Below are 14549 nucleotides of genomic sequence, written 5' to 3' on the forward strand. Positions count from 1 at the left end.
TTTGCCCGAGTTCGGCACATTAACTACCAGGGGGATCTGACATCGGCCCAAATCGACCAGATTCCTAGTCAGATGATCCCCAAGTGTCACCATATTGTTGAAAATGGTTATTACATTGCGTCCTGCGCGAGATGCTGTAAGTCCACGCTGGGTTTGACCGTCGTATTATGCTCGCTATGTTCAACCTCTTCAAGCAAACAAAAGTCGCACCACGCGTGGCCGGAGATGAGGTGGTCGAATTGCCCTTCTTCGACGATACCCTGCTCCTGCAGACGTTTGTGCTGCACTCAATGTTCGTGTTCGACGAAGCGCTTGACGTCTTGAAGCTGCAGGATGGACTCGAGCGCCTGGGACAGCGAGCAGGTTGGCGCAAGCTAGCGGCTCGGCTCCGGAGGAACGTATGTGATGTTCAATAGTCATTTGATTTAATACGTCCTGATTCTGATATGCATTGGCATGGAGCAGACCGCTGGTCAGCTCGAATTCCACATCCCGACCGAATTCTCAAGCCAACGACCAGCTATCACGCAAACCCATATTCATCATGAAACGCCCCTGTCAAAGCACCCAGTTTCGTCTTTTCTCCCAAAATCATCTGCGCAGCCCGCCATTGTCGGCAATGCTGAGGACCTACGGCCCCTTTACGAGGGGCCCAACTGTCCAAGCAAGCTGGACGACTACTTGTACGAAGACCGGTCAGTTGTCGGCCTACACGTCGTCTCCTTCCAGGACGCGACAGTTCTCACTCTGAACTGGATACATGCTGCCTTCGACGCCACAGCCAAGAAAGCCATCCTCGATGCGTGGATTCTAGCTATGCTGGGAAGAGAAGATCAGATTCCTACCCCGGTAAGTTACAGGGCGGACGCGCTCAAGGACCTTGGAACGAACCCCCAATCTCCACATGCGCTGGCGGACCGAAAGACGTCCACGTTGGGAATGATCCGCTGGGCGCTAAGCAATGTCACGGACTTGTTCTTTCGCAGCCAGGAGACACGCATTATTTGTTTGCCTGCTGGATTCGTCGAGAACCTGCACGCGGTAGCAATGAAGGAACTGGCTTCTTCTCCGCCCGGACCTGGTGAGGAAAGGCCATTCGTGTCCGAAGGGGACATTTTGACGGCGTGGGTGGCACGTTTGGCAGTGTCGCATCTATCCCGATATCCAGACCGAACAGTAAGGCGCCGAACTGATATGCGTCTATTTCTTAGCGGTGTTGACGGATCTAGGTTGCCGTTCAAAACGCCTTCTCCGCCAGAAAGGTCCTGCGACAGTATCTTCCCGCTGACCAGCCGTACATCGCCAACTGCGCCTTCTTCTTCAACGTCCTTCTCCCGGTCAAAGACGTCCTTGGGCGACCGCTGAGTTATACGGCATGGCAAATCCGACGCGCCATTAAGCAGCAAACGACTACCGAGCAGACGGAAGCATACTGCGCGCTGCTACGTTCGTCAGGTCAAAACAAGCTCCCCCCGTTCTTTGGTGATAGTTCCAGTATGCAACCGTTTTGTTGTGACTCAAGGATGGGACGTGCTAATGCGTGACAGTGCACATGCTGAGCTTCTCAAACTGGACCAAGATTGACTTCTTTGGGTTGGACTTTTCGGCGGCCGCCTTAAACGGTGCTGGTCCGGTGAGGCCGAAGTATATCCAGAATGTCCAGACACCTTACAAGTTCACCGAGATGTTCCCTATTGTCGGGAAAGATGAGCAGGGCAATTACTGGCTTAGTGGAACAAGGACAACGCAGAATTGGGATATCATTGAGCAAGCGCTGAGAGAGGAGAGTCCTATGACTGGGAGTACCTAGCATCCACCTTAGAAATGCATATCTCACCAGGCCTGTGTATGCATCAACCTCCAATCCATTGCAGTCCAGAATTGATCTATATCAATGTCCATGCCAGGCGGTCCACCGACGTCGGGGAAGCTGCTGGGTCCTAGATCCGGACCTGGGAAGGCTTGTCCGTCGGCACTGGGACCGGTGAAATTCATCTCCGTGGGTATTGTTTCTGAATTGGTGCTGATCGCGATGCTGCTGTGAGGCGGTTCTCCGGTGCTGCAGCTCGGTACCATGGAGGAACCCGAGCTCGTCTGCCCTACTTTGTTGCGAATATCCAACACTATCTGGGGTGTCTGCACAGGCATGCCCCGTTGCCGGAGGAATATCTCCCGCGCTCCCCAAGCCTGAAGAACCACCCTTGCAAAGACGGTGAAGACACCCTGCCCGCTGGGCTTAGGGTGTCTGGCTCGCGCTTCGTAATTCTCGCTCATGGCCTGCCAGGCCTTGCCCGCGTGGCTTTCTGTGGGTCGCTTCCTTAGGTCGTTCAGAACGTGGATGTATGCCAGGGCGGGGACATGGAAATCTACGAGCCACCGGTACCGGCTGGTCAAAGGGGAGACTCGCAGTCTCGTATCGCACTCCAGCATCTCTAGAGCGTAGAACAGGGCAGCATTGCGCTGCGCATCTGTCTGCTGCATCGCTGGCGACGACAAGTGTCGCGCGTAGTGCTCCAGCAGGCGGTTTCTGGCCAGGTAGCCGCGCGTCGTCCAGATTGTCATATAGTGGAGCGGGTCAGCGGGGTCGCAAAAAGCGAGGTATTTTTCCTCGATTGCCTTCTGTATAGTCAACATCTCACCATCTGGAGAAACGGACATGAGGCCAGGATCCTTTGGCTTAGCTACCGCTGCCAGTACCGGGTTGACAAAGTTGATGTGAAAGGTGGTATGGCGGATCAGATCGGCGAGCTCGCTACGAACGACCGCGAACAGCGCCTCGGTCGGCTTCTCGCTGTTTGGGGGGCAGGAATTGGTGTCGGGTCGAATCTCAAAGTCGTTGACGTTTAATGGAATCCGGCAGTCCCAAGTGGGTGTCAAGGTGGTGACCTTGTAGTCGGACATCTCGCACATGCGATGATCGAAAATCACCAATGACCACCAGAGTCTTCGGCGCATCTCGGCCTCCACGGCAGTATATCGAGCGTATGTCGACTCATTGTGGAGTCCCATCCGCTGTGCAATCCGGAGGGCGGCCGCCAGCATAGAGGAGAGCGAGCGCGGGTCTGATTGCGGCGAAACGGACACCTAAAATCGTTAGTATATGTGGTATCTTTTGTCTCATCTGAACACGGACGGACTGCATACCAAGTAGAGGTACACTGCGGTCAAGCCGTCGACATTGGTAAACTGCCAGGGCCGACACTTGATCAGCAATTGCCGACACCCCAACCGGTAGCGCGCCAGCAGGTCTTCCTTGGACGATCTGAGCAGTCGATGACATTCGTTATCGGTCAGACTCATGACCGCGATGCAGTAGATGCTAAACATGAGTGCCTCCAAGGTAGGATGAATACTCTCAAGATCGCTGACCGCATCGACAATCCGTGGTTGCAGCGTCGGCGTATGGGTCACTTTTAGCAGGGGATTGACGTTTTCCAGATACGTCTGCCAGAGCCTGAAGATCTGGGCTTGTTCGGGATGCAAGGCGAGGACATTCACATTAGCCTGTGGTTGACCAAACAGAAGATCATCGCCAATCTGGTCGTTCGCTTCCGGCTGGTCGACGTGGTGATCCCAGGCGTTTTCTACCCCGTCGGCCTGCACATCTGGACTGTCGCCGTCGTCTTCTTCGGGTTCAAGCGTCTTCCCTAGGGTTAACGGCTGCCGTAACGACGACGACTAGGAAATCAAACGTACCACTCGGCTAATGGCCTGCCAGAGGTCACTATAATATAATTAGCTGCTTCCTGTAGTTAAAGTTGGGCTGCTCAGGTGTCAAACACTGCCTGCGACTGGACAGGGGTCTGTGCCCTCGCCGTTTCTGACCGTTCACGGCCCCGACAGACATCAGTGACGAGAGGCTCCTGCTTGGCTTGCGGATGCAGGGGTTCGAAATCAATGTTATGCAGGCGAAGTAGGCCTTCGTAGTGGCGCAGACGGTCTAATAGCACCCGCTCTTGAAATCGACGACGGCGCGGAGTAAGCGTTGCAGGGAGACACTGCGTGTCAGCTGCGACACAATTCCCACAGGGAGATTTGTGGTCGCACCTGACTTTTCGCTGTTGACATCTCACACAAGCCCGGAGGCGGGGCGACCTTGCCGAATGATCTGTCGACATGGTAAATGCAGAGCGATGCGATGCGATGGGACGAGGATGATGAGGGGAGATGGGAAATGCAGAAGAAACATGGGGCGGCCGGAGGTTACTTCGGCCTTTTGAATGAACCGCGGCTCAGTATTCGGAGTATTCTATCTCCCGAACTATCCTCCGTGGCATCTCGCATGACGACGACTGGGAATATTGAACCACACACTGGTTAGGATCATAGGTTACTATGCAGAATGGACATGCCTGACTATTCTGTGGCTCCCCGGGTCCAACTAATGCCCGGAAAGGGGGTCCCCTTGCCACTTGCCGCACTTGTTGGTCTACGTCCGATGATACATATTTATATTGCCTTGAGTCTCCATCTGCCTCTCGTGCACTGTACCTGAAGTGTTTGTCCAAGAAAGTCCATCACCATGGCTTCAGAAACTCAAGGCACGGCTCAAGTCGCCGAAACCTCGCCAGATGCAGCGGCCCAGCCTAAAAGTCTCGAACCCGAGAAAACAACAACGGCGATAACGACGCCGCCGCCGACAACGACGACGACGGTCATTGTGATCATCTCGGTGCTTCTGAGCATGTTCCTAGTCGCGCTAGACAGAACCATCCTCGCCACGGTATGAATTTGCACAAGGACCATCTTTACGGCCATCTACTAACTACTTTTGAGGCCATCCCCCGAATCACAGATGAATTCCATTCTCTCACAAGCGTGGGCTGGTACGGGAGCGCATATCTGTTGACGTGCTGCGCGTTGCAGTTGATCTTTGGAAAGATCTATACACTCTTCTCGGTTAAATGGACTCTCCTATTGAGTATCCTGGTCTTCGAAGCGTCTTCCGCCCTGAGTGGAGCCGCTCCCAACTCGACTGCTCTGATCGTGGGACGAGCCATCTGCGGTGTGGGTGCGGCTGGAATCTTTGCCGGTGTGGTAGGCGGATACCCCCTTGCCACCGTCTTCACTAGTCATGGGCTAATCATGGTTTCTCCAGGTGGTCTGCATCGTTCATGTCGTCCCTCTCCATAAGCGTCCCCAGATCCAAGGCATGTTCGGTGCCCTGATGGGGGTTTCTTCGATCGTGGGTCCGTTGATCGGCGGTGGTTTTACTTCGAACGTCACCTGGAGATGGTGTTTCTACATCAATTTGCCCGTCGGGGGCGTGGCCATGCTCGTTATCCTGGTCTTTTTGAAGATCCCCGACCAGCCTACCGCCCAGGCCCCTTTGTCCGAAAAGATCAAGCAACTGGATTTTCCCGGGACCATCCTCCTGGTCCCGGGAACTGTCTGCCTTCTCCTGGCATTGCAATGGGGGGGACAGACCTACGCAGTGAGTGGGCACACCCTAGACGTGCTTGATTCGTACCTAACCATCTCTAGTGGAATAACGGACGGGTGATCGCCTTGTTAACTCTCGCCGGCGTCCTCTTGGTCGGCTTTTCTGCCGTCCAAGTCCTTCTCCCGAGAACTGCCACTCTGCCTCCACGGATCATGAAGCAGCGTAGTGTCGCTGCGGCGTGCTGGGCGACCCTGACCATCAACTGTGGCAACTATATCATCAGTAAGAGTCCTGCGATGCACCTCTTCCAAACGCAGGAACTAATCAACAGATAGTCTACTTCCTCCCGATCTGGTTCCAGTCGATCAAAGGAGCGTCGGCTTCCGAGTCCGGCATTCGCACGCTCCCCCTGATGATCTCCATGGTAGTCGGGTCCATCAGCGGTGGCACTCTAAACACCAAAATCGGCTACTATACACCGCTCGCCATCGTTGGGACATGCCTCATGTGCGTGGGAAACGGATTGCTCACCACGTTCGAGGTGGATACCGGCGCCGGGAAATGGATCGGTTACCAGATCCTATACGGTCTCGGCCTGGGTTTGGCGTTCCAGGTACCCAACCTAGCAACACAGGCCAGTCTGCCGAAGAAGGACGTGCCTACCGGCTTAGCGCTGATGCTGTTCGCCACTCTGCTGGGGGCGTCGGTGTTCGTATCGGCTGGAGAGAATGTTCTCGCCAATCAACTGGTGAAGAGGTTGGCTGGGGTCGAAGGTGTTGATACCAGTTTGATCACCTCCGGGGGCGCCACTTCTTTGCTCCAATCGCTCCCGGATGGTGCGCGTAATACCGCCCTTGTTGCTTATAATGAGGCGCTGAGAGAGGTGTTCCGTGTCGGGTTAATCCCGACATGTCTGAGCGTCCTCGGCGCTGCGGCCCTCGAGTGGAGGAGCGTGAAGAAGCCGGCAGGAAAGATCTCTCCAGAGAACGGAGAGAAGGAGGCAAAGACCGTCAAGAAGGAGACTACGGAGAAAGCGTGATTTGGAACACATCCAGCGATTAATGAGCGTGTTGTAAACTTGTGGCCAACATAGACACCTCCTCTTCGGTTTGATATGGTATTTGACTTATTGTACTATGGAAGAATAGACTGTCTGTATAATTCCAACTACTGTTTCCTCTACCTTTTAACCCTACACCTGTATTGTGCCTCGAAAAGCGTCTATACTGGATCAACCAAGCCTATTGTCGAAATCTTCCGTCTTCACTTCGATGCCTGATGTTTCTTCATGCTGTCGGCACATCCACACCGTAGACTGTTCTTCCCTTTCCTTCGCCATAGTTGCTGCAAGTCAGTCAATCTGATTTCCTTCCATCAAATTCCCTTGCTTCTAGTTCAATTAATAACGGTGACTGAATCATCGCGTGTAAAACAGCGGGGCATATTTGAGAAACCACCCGAATGCCCCGCAACCCCCCGAAACCCAGCAGACTGAGAGCATGTCTCTGAAGAAGGAACTATACTGACACCTGAATCCAGGTTTGACATTCTCACCTGCTTCGCATCAACAAGGACAACCATACACGACAAGATGTCTCTATTCGAAGCCCAGCCCCGCCCAACCAAAATATACCACTCCGAAACCTACGATCGTATTGCCAAGTACCACGGCTTCGATGGTCAAGGCAAGGTAGTACTCATAACAGGCGGCGCAAGCGGTGTCGGCTTTAGCATCGCCAAGGCCTTCGCTGCAGCAGGCGTCGCCTGCATCGCCATTGTCTCGCGGTCTGGCAGTCCACAGGAACAAGCCAAAGCCGCCCTCGAAGCTGCCTATCCGTCCGTCCGGGTCGTACTCTTCCAGGCCTCTGTCACAGACAGCATCCGCATGACCGAAATCTTGCAAGAGCTAGGCCCCGTCGACATCTTGGTTCTCGGCGTCGCGGTCGTCCACCGACGCGAGAAGGCAACGGCCATCACCGAACAAGAGCTCCGAGACGCATTCGACACCAATGTCATCGCTGCCTTCAACCTCACTAAGGCTTACCTCGAGACGCCCCTTCCAGCCTCGGGTCAAAAGACGATCATCAACATCTCCTCCGCCGCGGCGCAGGTGCACACCACGCGCCGGGTGGGATATGGATCCAGTAAGGCAGCTGTCGCACAAGTTTTACAACATTTCGCCGTGGAGCAGGAGCAGGAGCCGGACGGCAATCCTGTGCGGATCTTCTCGTTTCACCCGGGGGCATTCTACACGCCTGCCGTGGCGCAACACTTTACGAAGGATGAGCACAAATGGGACGATCTGGCGCTGCCGGGGGATTTCGCGGTTTGGCTGGCCGGGCCGCAGAGCTCCTTTTTGCATGGACGGCATCTCTGGGCAAACTGGGATGTTGACGAACTTATTGGATTAAAGGAGAGGGTTCTGCAAGATAGGGGGTTCCTCACAATTGGGCTGGTTCTTTAGTTAGAATAGAGATTCGTAGGATGTTTGTCGGTATGGATGATAATGCACTGTCTCTTCTCTCACTGTTCCGTGTTCGAAGGAGTATACTCGTTCATACAGAAAAAGGACAAAAAATATGCAGGAATATATGATCAATCTAAACATACTGAGAGCCAACAACAAGTAGTCCATCTACTATCCTCTCACCCCAGCCGGCACCCCCAACAATTCACCCAATAATACCCAAATCTTCCTCTAAGGCATGGAGACTACACCTTTTCCCTTGGAACCAATTTGCAGTAAGCAGTGGGTAAGACAGTCCCACGCGTGGCATTTAACTCCTTGACATGCACGGCCTGGGGAGTAGGCTTCCCGGTCTCATCGCAACTGCTCCAATCGTACATGGCGACGGCATAGGCAATAATGATGTTTTGCTGCAGCTTCGCCCAGCGCATCCCTGGGCAAGGGTGACGCCCTCGGCCCCAACCGAGGACTACAAATCGATCTGTCAGCATCGCCTTATAGACCGGGGTAATTCCAAAGACCAATAGCAGGACAGTCACTCACATCCATAGGCCTCATTCCGGAACTCTTCTCGCCCGTCCAAAAACCGTGACGGGTCGAATTTCTTCGGGTCGGGGTACAGCGTGTCGCTGAAATTGACTTCGGTCGAGTTATAGCAGACAAATGTGTTACCCGGGATGACCTCATCGCTTCCCGGGATTGGGATGGGGTTAGGTGAAACGTTCAACCGGGCCATAGAGAAGGATGTCCACATGCGGATCGTTTCCTGGAGGCAGAGGTCGATCGACGGGAAAGAGTTTTCCCAGGCATGCAGGGGGATAAAGGCGAGCTGGTCCACCAGCGGCGCGTTCTTGTCCGGGGAATGCGCCGCTGCCGCGGCCTTGATGTCCGCATAGACCTTCTCCTGCCAGTCCCGGTAAATGGACATGATGTTGAGCATCTGGCCGCCGATGATGCGGGAATTCGCCGGAGCAATGAAGAGCAGGCTGATGAAGAACTCAATGATGTGGTCCACGTTGTCGTTGTAGTCGAGCAGGATTTGGACGGGGTCGTTCGGCCGCCGGGGACCGTTCTTCAGTCGCTTGTTTACAATGTCCTTCATGAGGTCGTAAAGGGCGTACCGCGCCTGGCGGCGCTTGTAGTACGAAGGCGAGGGCAGCCAGGGGAAGCAGACATTGTAATGGCTGAACGTAAAGAGAAGAGTCTCCACGTGGCGTCCAAATGTTGCGAGCAGCTTGGGATCATCGAAGATCTCATCGGTGCATAGCAGGCGAACGTCCTGCGCGAAGACAGTCTCCCAGCAAGACACGGATGGCTTCGTCACACGGGAGAGGCCCGCCATCCCTACACGCGCATCCTTCAGTAACTGGGGTAGGTAGTGATTGAGCTGCTCGGTGCTCTGCAACTCATACAGGCGCCGGAGAAAGTAAGTATTTTTACTTCTGCTTTTGACGTCAGGCTTGAAGATGTCGTGGATCGGAGGCCAAAAATGAATGTTGATCGGTCTGATCAGCGCCCCGCTGACGAAGTCCAACGCCTCGTGGGTGAAGAACATCTTGCGGGCAGCCTCGCCCGTCACTCCAACCACATGGCGTTGCCCCAGCCAGAAGCTAAAATTGCCGGTTTTCGACTCGGCTGTGGCACTTTTCCACCAATTCCTGGCCTTCCTGTTAGTGCCGGCCAGTCGAGGTAAAGGACTTCTACTCACCATTGCTCGGTAGTAAATCCCAACGAGCCGATGAACGGTAACTTGTGAGAAGTAAATGCAGGAGACTTTTGGTGAACTCGCGGGGTATAGGAAAGGAAAGCCAAGGCACTGAGGAGGACAGCTAGAAAGGCAGCGGTTCCAAACTTCGCCCACTGGAAGTCTCCTCCGTCTGTAAACCTGGAAATGATCTGGAAGTCCATCGCGGCAGGTAAGTGCAGTGTGGCAAGTAGAGGACAGAGGATTGACAAGACTAGCTTTATATAATTCAAAAAGCCGTTCACTCCTTGTAGACTTGAGTCTAGTAAGTAAGCGGCACTCGGGGAATTGATTTACTGAACGTAAGCAAGTCCTGGTCAGCGCGAACAGGGAGGTACAATCGGCGTCTCGGTGGATTCGCGTTAATCGGATAGGCTAGGCCCGATCTTACAACAGATTCCCACACAGTAACAAAGGTCACTGAGGTATTATCCGGGATACTGTGTATCAAACTACTCTTAGAATTACACTAATCACGTCCAGATTGGTTATACAAAGCGTAGGATCATATTCAAAATTCAAAACCTCAGCTGTCATTCCTCACTCTGTTGTAATCAATGCACACATCATTCTAACTAAACTTCGCTCCCAGCTGCATTTTGTTCTCAGCCACATACTTGTCCAGTTTTGGTAGAAACTCCTTCATTACAACCGCATCGAACATCTCTTCAATCTTCTGCACCCGGTCGCCGATTTCATTGAACCATAAAAAGAGCGCATGCTCATTTCTATACGGCCCAAATGGTGTGTCCGCCTTGGTGAGGGCGTAAATGACGGCCTTGCCCTGCGGTGCGTCATGGACAACGTTATGGATATCCAGCTGGGTCATCTGGCATTAGCTGCTGATTTCGGACAACAGAGGCTTCATTCCTCACGCTGAAATTGGTCATTAGGGACATGAGAACCGGAAAAAGCTGCTCAGTGTCTGAGCGGGTGCGGACTGGCACCTGTGAGTTGAAAGGCAGTGTTTTCTGCGTGCAATCTTCGGACCAGTTGGCGAGAAAACCGTCTGGGGTCCATCCGGCCCATCCTTGGATAAATCTCTCCAGGGTTGCCGCTTGGACTTCAGCTGGTGCAGGCATGGCTATACGGGATATGGACGATCAAAGAGATTAGATACGAAGTCCGGCAGATGGATCATCATGAATAGAAAGTATGTTTTTATTGTTTTATATACTTGCAATAAAGTTTTCACTCACAAGGCTCGGGCGAAACAGACCGTGCCCTCTGTCGTCGCGGCTTTCCAGTCTTCCTGAATTATCCGATTGGATAGTAATCTCACCGCGGCCCCGTGTTCATCGGCAGGTACGGGTGCAGAAAAGGAAAATAATGCCTCAGCAGACCAACCAGGATGCACAACGGGGTACCCGCAGGGAACTTCGCCCTACCATTTGTATTGACGACGCCCAGACTCTGCATGTCGTAACAGCCCGTTTCCTCGTCGGCCGCCTCAATCATGGCGGCCGCTAGGTCGAGATATGACAGAGGGCCATCTTGGTCCGTCCGGCTCAGCGCATGACCCCGCTGAATGTCGACCGACAAGGCACCCGGTTTAATGAATATACTGGTCAGCCAGTCTTTCTGCGCATGGAGCAGCTTCTCCGTGACCACTAAGTCTTCGTAGACGTATGACGCAGACCGGTGGAGGATGAACCGTAGGAGGGATGGGACGTCACGAGAGAGATGGCTGTCAGTCGTAGCGGATGAAAGAAGCACCAGTTTAGGCATGACGGTGGACGCGGGGTTGGTGCGTTTGAGATCCTGAAGCGCTTGGATTACGGCGGTGGCGGTGTCCTGTGCAAGATGGCAACCGGGGATGTTATCGTTTGTCGAGACCACAAGGAAGACGGCATGGCAGTTGCGCAGGCATGACTGTAGAAGTTCGCCATCCTGGATGTTGCCTTCGAAGATGCTAACCCTGTCAGATTCTTTAATGTCAGGGAGTATCTGCAGGAGCTTTCGTCGGTTGCGACAGTAGGCGTGAATCCGAGCATCAGGCATCTTGAGCAAATTCTCAATGAGCGCTGTGCCGCAGTTGCCTGTTGAGCCAAGGACGGCGTAGGTTCTGGGGAACATCATTCTGGCAGCTGGGAGATGGGACAAGATGGCCTAGTCGGCGCATGGAGCGTGAATGAGCTATCTATATAGGCCTCTTAGTATGGGATATTTGTTTACAGTGATCAATTGGGAGACCATTCCAGGTCCCAGTCTTGGACCATTGCTCTGGCGGGATCATTCCCCTATATGCCGATATACATGCATGGGCTAAACTTATTGGACAGATTCCCCTGGCATCCTTTCTCCATGACTCCTCAGACAGCAGGCATCTCGCGGCAAACAAAACTGATGAATCTACTTCTTCACGTCGCCAAGCCCCATCAAGTACCTCTGGAACTTAGGGACAAAACTTTGATAGAAGGCTGAATCCATCATTTCCTCCAGTCTACTGACCTTGGTCCCATCTTCAGAGAAAGACAGAAAGAGCGCGTATTCGTTGGTCCACTTCTCGCCCGGAAAGGGCGTATCAGCTTGCGAAGTCGCATAAACCGCCGCTGTGCCCCTAGCAGAGTCGTGCACAATTTCCTTGATATGAAGCTACTGGATCGTAAGCTTTTCCTTTCCCTTGCCAGTGTTCGGGTGCAAGAAAGGAGGGGGATGAAATCTTCCGATACAAGCAACGAGTAGGATACGCCAATCCGTGGGAAAAAACACAATCTTACCTCCCAATTCCTCAAATTCTCCACGAGCACGGGGTAAAAGAAAGCGGCCTGATCACGCGACCGGAATGAGCTTTCTCCCAGCGACAGGGGGAGTAATCGTTGCTTGAAGTCATCGGACCAAAGAGCCATTGTATCCGGCGCACTACCCTCCCGCCATGCTGCCAGGAACTTGTTCAGTGTGGCGGCCTGGATGTCGGCTGAGGCGGGCATTTTTGCGGCTTGATACTGGGTGGGAGGATCACAGGATGATTATGTTTTTTATATTAAGCTTCAAGGCCTAGAGAATTACTGTGCTTTGCGCTTCTCTGCCAGGGAGTATTTACGCTGCTCGGGATATTGAGGTGAGCATACTCAGAAGTAGTGTCTGTTGGCGGCGGGTGGCGGGCGAAAGGAGCGATCATGCCGGGCGAATTGATTGCAATTGACCCGAAGATTCAAACAGGGCTGGAGGGAGCTGGAAACTGGATTAGGCCTGGATTTTGATGGGCTAGCTTGTCCCCTAGGAATAAAAAGTAAGCTCCTACCAATCATTTATGCTGACGGGGAAAACTAGTGGTTTAGATCCTATTGGTTTCTCACTCTCTAGGGATTATAGTTCTCTGAATTTCTACTCATTTCTTACCTTTTGGTAGAGTCGCATAACCAAACCACCAATGTCGAATGACTCGAATCCAACCTTCGCTGAACTCATAGTGGTGAGGTTTAGTTTCTGGATTTGAACCTGTACTGGGCAGGTCAGGGGTAGATCCAGGGAGTTAGTAGTTAAACCACTAGAAACTGTTTTGATGAAGTACTCACTAATAGAGCTGCATTTAGTCTAAGTCCAGGTAAGTTTAAAATTAGTTAGCACTAAACGACCTCCAAATCTCATCACTAGCTTTTAGTGGGTTCGCACCATCCTCTGCAATAGCCAGGTGCTTGCTGCCATCCTCCATCTTGATTATGCTGAGCCGCGCTGCGGGAGTGCTGTAGCCTGGATCAGGCTGAAGCTCACGGCCAGCATTGCTCCTCTTGCGTTTGATGAAGTTGCCAGACAGGTTCAAGAAGAGTTCGCCGCTATTGTCCAAGCTAGAGTTGCGTTCAGTCTGAGTTCAGGCGAGCTTAAAACCAGTTGGCACCAAACCATTGCGATTTAAATTGAAATTTAGAAGTCAGAACCAAATCAGATCCAGTCTGTTTTGGTGTGGGTTTTACTGCAAAAACTCAAAATTATTCTCGAGGGAAAATAATTATTCAAGGTTAATATACACGTACTCCGGAGTATACATGTGTGTATATATACAAAGCACCACACTTTTATACTAACCCGTAATAGAAATAATTATTCCTATCCAGCTGCTGTTTTAAGAATAAGTTGAACCATGTTCTTGCAAGTTGAGCTAGCCTAGGCAAAGAATAGTAAAGAGCTAGCCAGTAAGCAGTCAGATTTTAGCTCTTGATCCATTTGCCTGATTGGTTCCCTGGTACTTATACAGATGTCTCATGATGCGACATTCTGTCACGCAATAAATCGGGTAAGGTTTGCATGAGAGGTGGAACTAGATTGGCTTTGGGGTGGATATGGGTTGATCCACAGCGTGTCTGATCCGACCCGTGTGGATTATGGGTAAACCATTGGGTATCTCACCAGATATCTACACTATCTAGTCAGGTGACCTTAGTATTCAGATTACCCCCTATTTTTCTAGTATTCTAGCCACACCACTAGGATATCTATATATTTAATAAGTAATATATTAATAAATTAGTTTAAATATTATATATTACCTATAATATAAGCTGAAATAAGCTTATATAGGGAAGTAGTGGTGCCCCCTAAGCTTTGGCTAAAAGGTGGTGCAGAGATATATATATCTTACCTCTGCTACCCTAACTACCATCCTCTAAAATCTAAAAACTACTATAACTCTGGTTTTTCTTAGTAAACCTGATATTTATTTTATATATAGATAGATATGACTATTCTCTATCTATCTATATAAAAATATATTCTTACCTAGACCTAGATCTAGTTAGATAAGCTTATCAGTTTAAGAGACCCTAGATCACGTGCACCTATATTGAACCCAATGGTTCAACCTATATCCATGGGGGTTGGATCAACCCTTATCAACCCAAAGCGTGGATTGGGTGGGGTGGTGTGGATTGGTGGGGTGGGTAAGCCAATCTAGGTGGAAACACGCCCGCAAATGTCGTCTCAGTTCAAGACCTGACTCAGAATAGGCTTAGCGATCT

General features: G+C 51.9%; 7 protein-coding genes across 7 annotated transcripts; 3 read left to right on the top strand and 4 right to left on the bottom strand.

Annotated features, from left to right (window-relative positions):
• Positions 1 to 167: 167 nt before the first annotated feature.
• Positions 168 to 1810, top strand: ALT_5891 (uncharacterized protein; the record flags this gene model as incomplete). Its single annotated transcript, XM_033560192.2, has 4 exons — positions 168 to 398; positions 466 to 1176; positions 1230 to 1494; positions 1548 to 1810. The coding sequence occupies 4 exons, from the start codon at positions 168 to 170 to the stop codon at positions 1808 to 1810; spliced, it is 1470 nt and encodes a 489-aa protein (XP_033416083.2).
• Positions 1811 to 1833: 23 nt separating this feature from the next.
• ALT_5892 (transcription factor domain-containing protein) lies at positions 1834 to 4068 on the bottom strand (the record flags this gene model as incomplete). Its single annotated transcript, XM_033560193.2, has 5 exons — positions 1834 to 3084; positions 3145 to 3642; positions 3697 to 3724; positions 3781 to 3998; positions 4048 to 4068. The coding sequence occupies 5 exons, from the start codon at positions 4066 to 4068 to the stop codon at positions 1834 to 1836; spliced, it is 2016 nt and encodes a 671-aa protein (XP_033416084.2).
• A 454-nt stretch (positions 4069 to 4522) lies between these two features.
• ALT_5893 (MDR family MFS transporter) lies at positions 4523 to 6422 on the top strand (the record flags this gene model as incomplete). Its single annotated transcript, XM_033560194.2, has 5 exons — positions 4523 to 4723; positions 4777 to 5037; positions 5099 to 5434; positions 5485 to 5665; positions 5719 to 6422. The coding sequence occupies 5 exons, from the start codon at positions 4523 to 4525 to the stop codon at positions 6420 to 6422; spliced, it is 1683 nt and encodes a 560-aa protein (XP_033416085.2).
• Positions 6423 to 6974: 552 nt separating this feature from the next.
• Positions 6975 to 7847, top strand: ALT_5894 (SDR family NAD(P)-dependent oxidoreductase; the record flags this gene model as incomplete). The annotated part of the gene is made up of 1 exon (XM_033560195.2): positions 6975 to 7847. One exon carries the CDS (start codon positions 6975 to 6977, stop codon positions 7845 to 7847), a length of 873 nt encoding a protein of 290 aa, XP_033416086.2.
• Positions 7848 to 8095: 248 nt separating this feature from the next.
• On the bottom strand, positions 8096 to 9758 carry ALT_5895 (cytochrome P450; the record flags this gene model as incomplete). Its single annotated transcript, XM_033560196.2, has 3 exons — positions 8096 to 8319; positions 8394 to 9508; positions 9559 to 9758. The coding sequence occupies 3 exons, from the start codon at positions 9756 to 9758 to the stop codon at positions 8096 to 8098; spliced, it is 1539 nt and encodes a 512-aa protein (XP_033416087.2).
• Positions 9759 to 10165: 407 nt separating this feature from the next.
• On the bottom strand, positions 10166 to 10676 carry ALT_5896 (uncharacterized protein; the record flags this gene model as incomplete). The annotated part of the gene is made up of 2 exons (XM_033560197.2): positions 10166 to 10414; positions 10470 to 10676. The coding sequence occupies 2 exons, from the start codon at positions 10674 to 10676 to the stop codon at positions 10166 to 10168; spliced, it is 456 nt and encodes a 151-aa protein (XP_033416088.2).
• A 196-nt stretch (positions 10677 to 10872) lies between these two features.
• Positions 10873 to 12524, bottom strand: ALT_5897 (oxidoreductase AflX; the record flags this gene model as incomplete). Its single annotated transcript, XM_033560198.2, has 3 exons — positions 10873 to 11703; positions 12046 to 12189; positions 12315 to 12524. 3 exons carry the CDS (start codon positions 12522 to 12524, stop codon positions 10873 to 10875), a joined length of 1185 nt encoding a protein of 394 aa, XP_033416089.2.
• Positions 12525 to 14549: the final 2025 nt, after the last annotated feature.

The sequence above is a fragment of the Aspergillus lentulus genome (genome assembly GCF_001445615.1).
Source record: "Aspergillus lentulus DNA, contig: Alt09, strain: IFM 54703, whole genome shotgun sequence".
NCBI lineage: Eukaryota > Fungi > Ascomycota > Eurotiomycetes > Eurotiales > Aspergillaceae > Aspergillus > Aspergillus lentulus.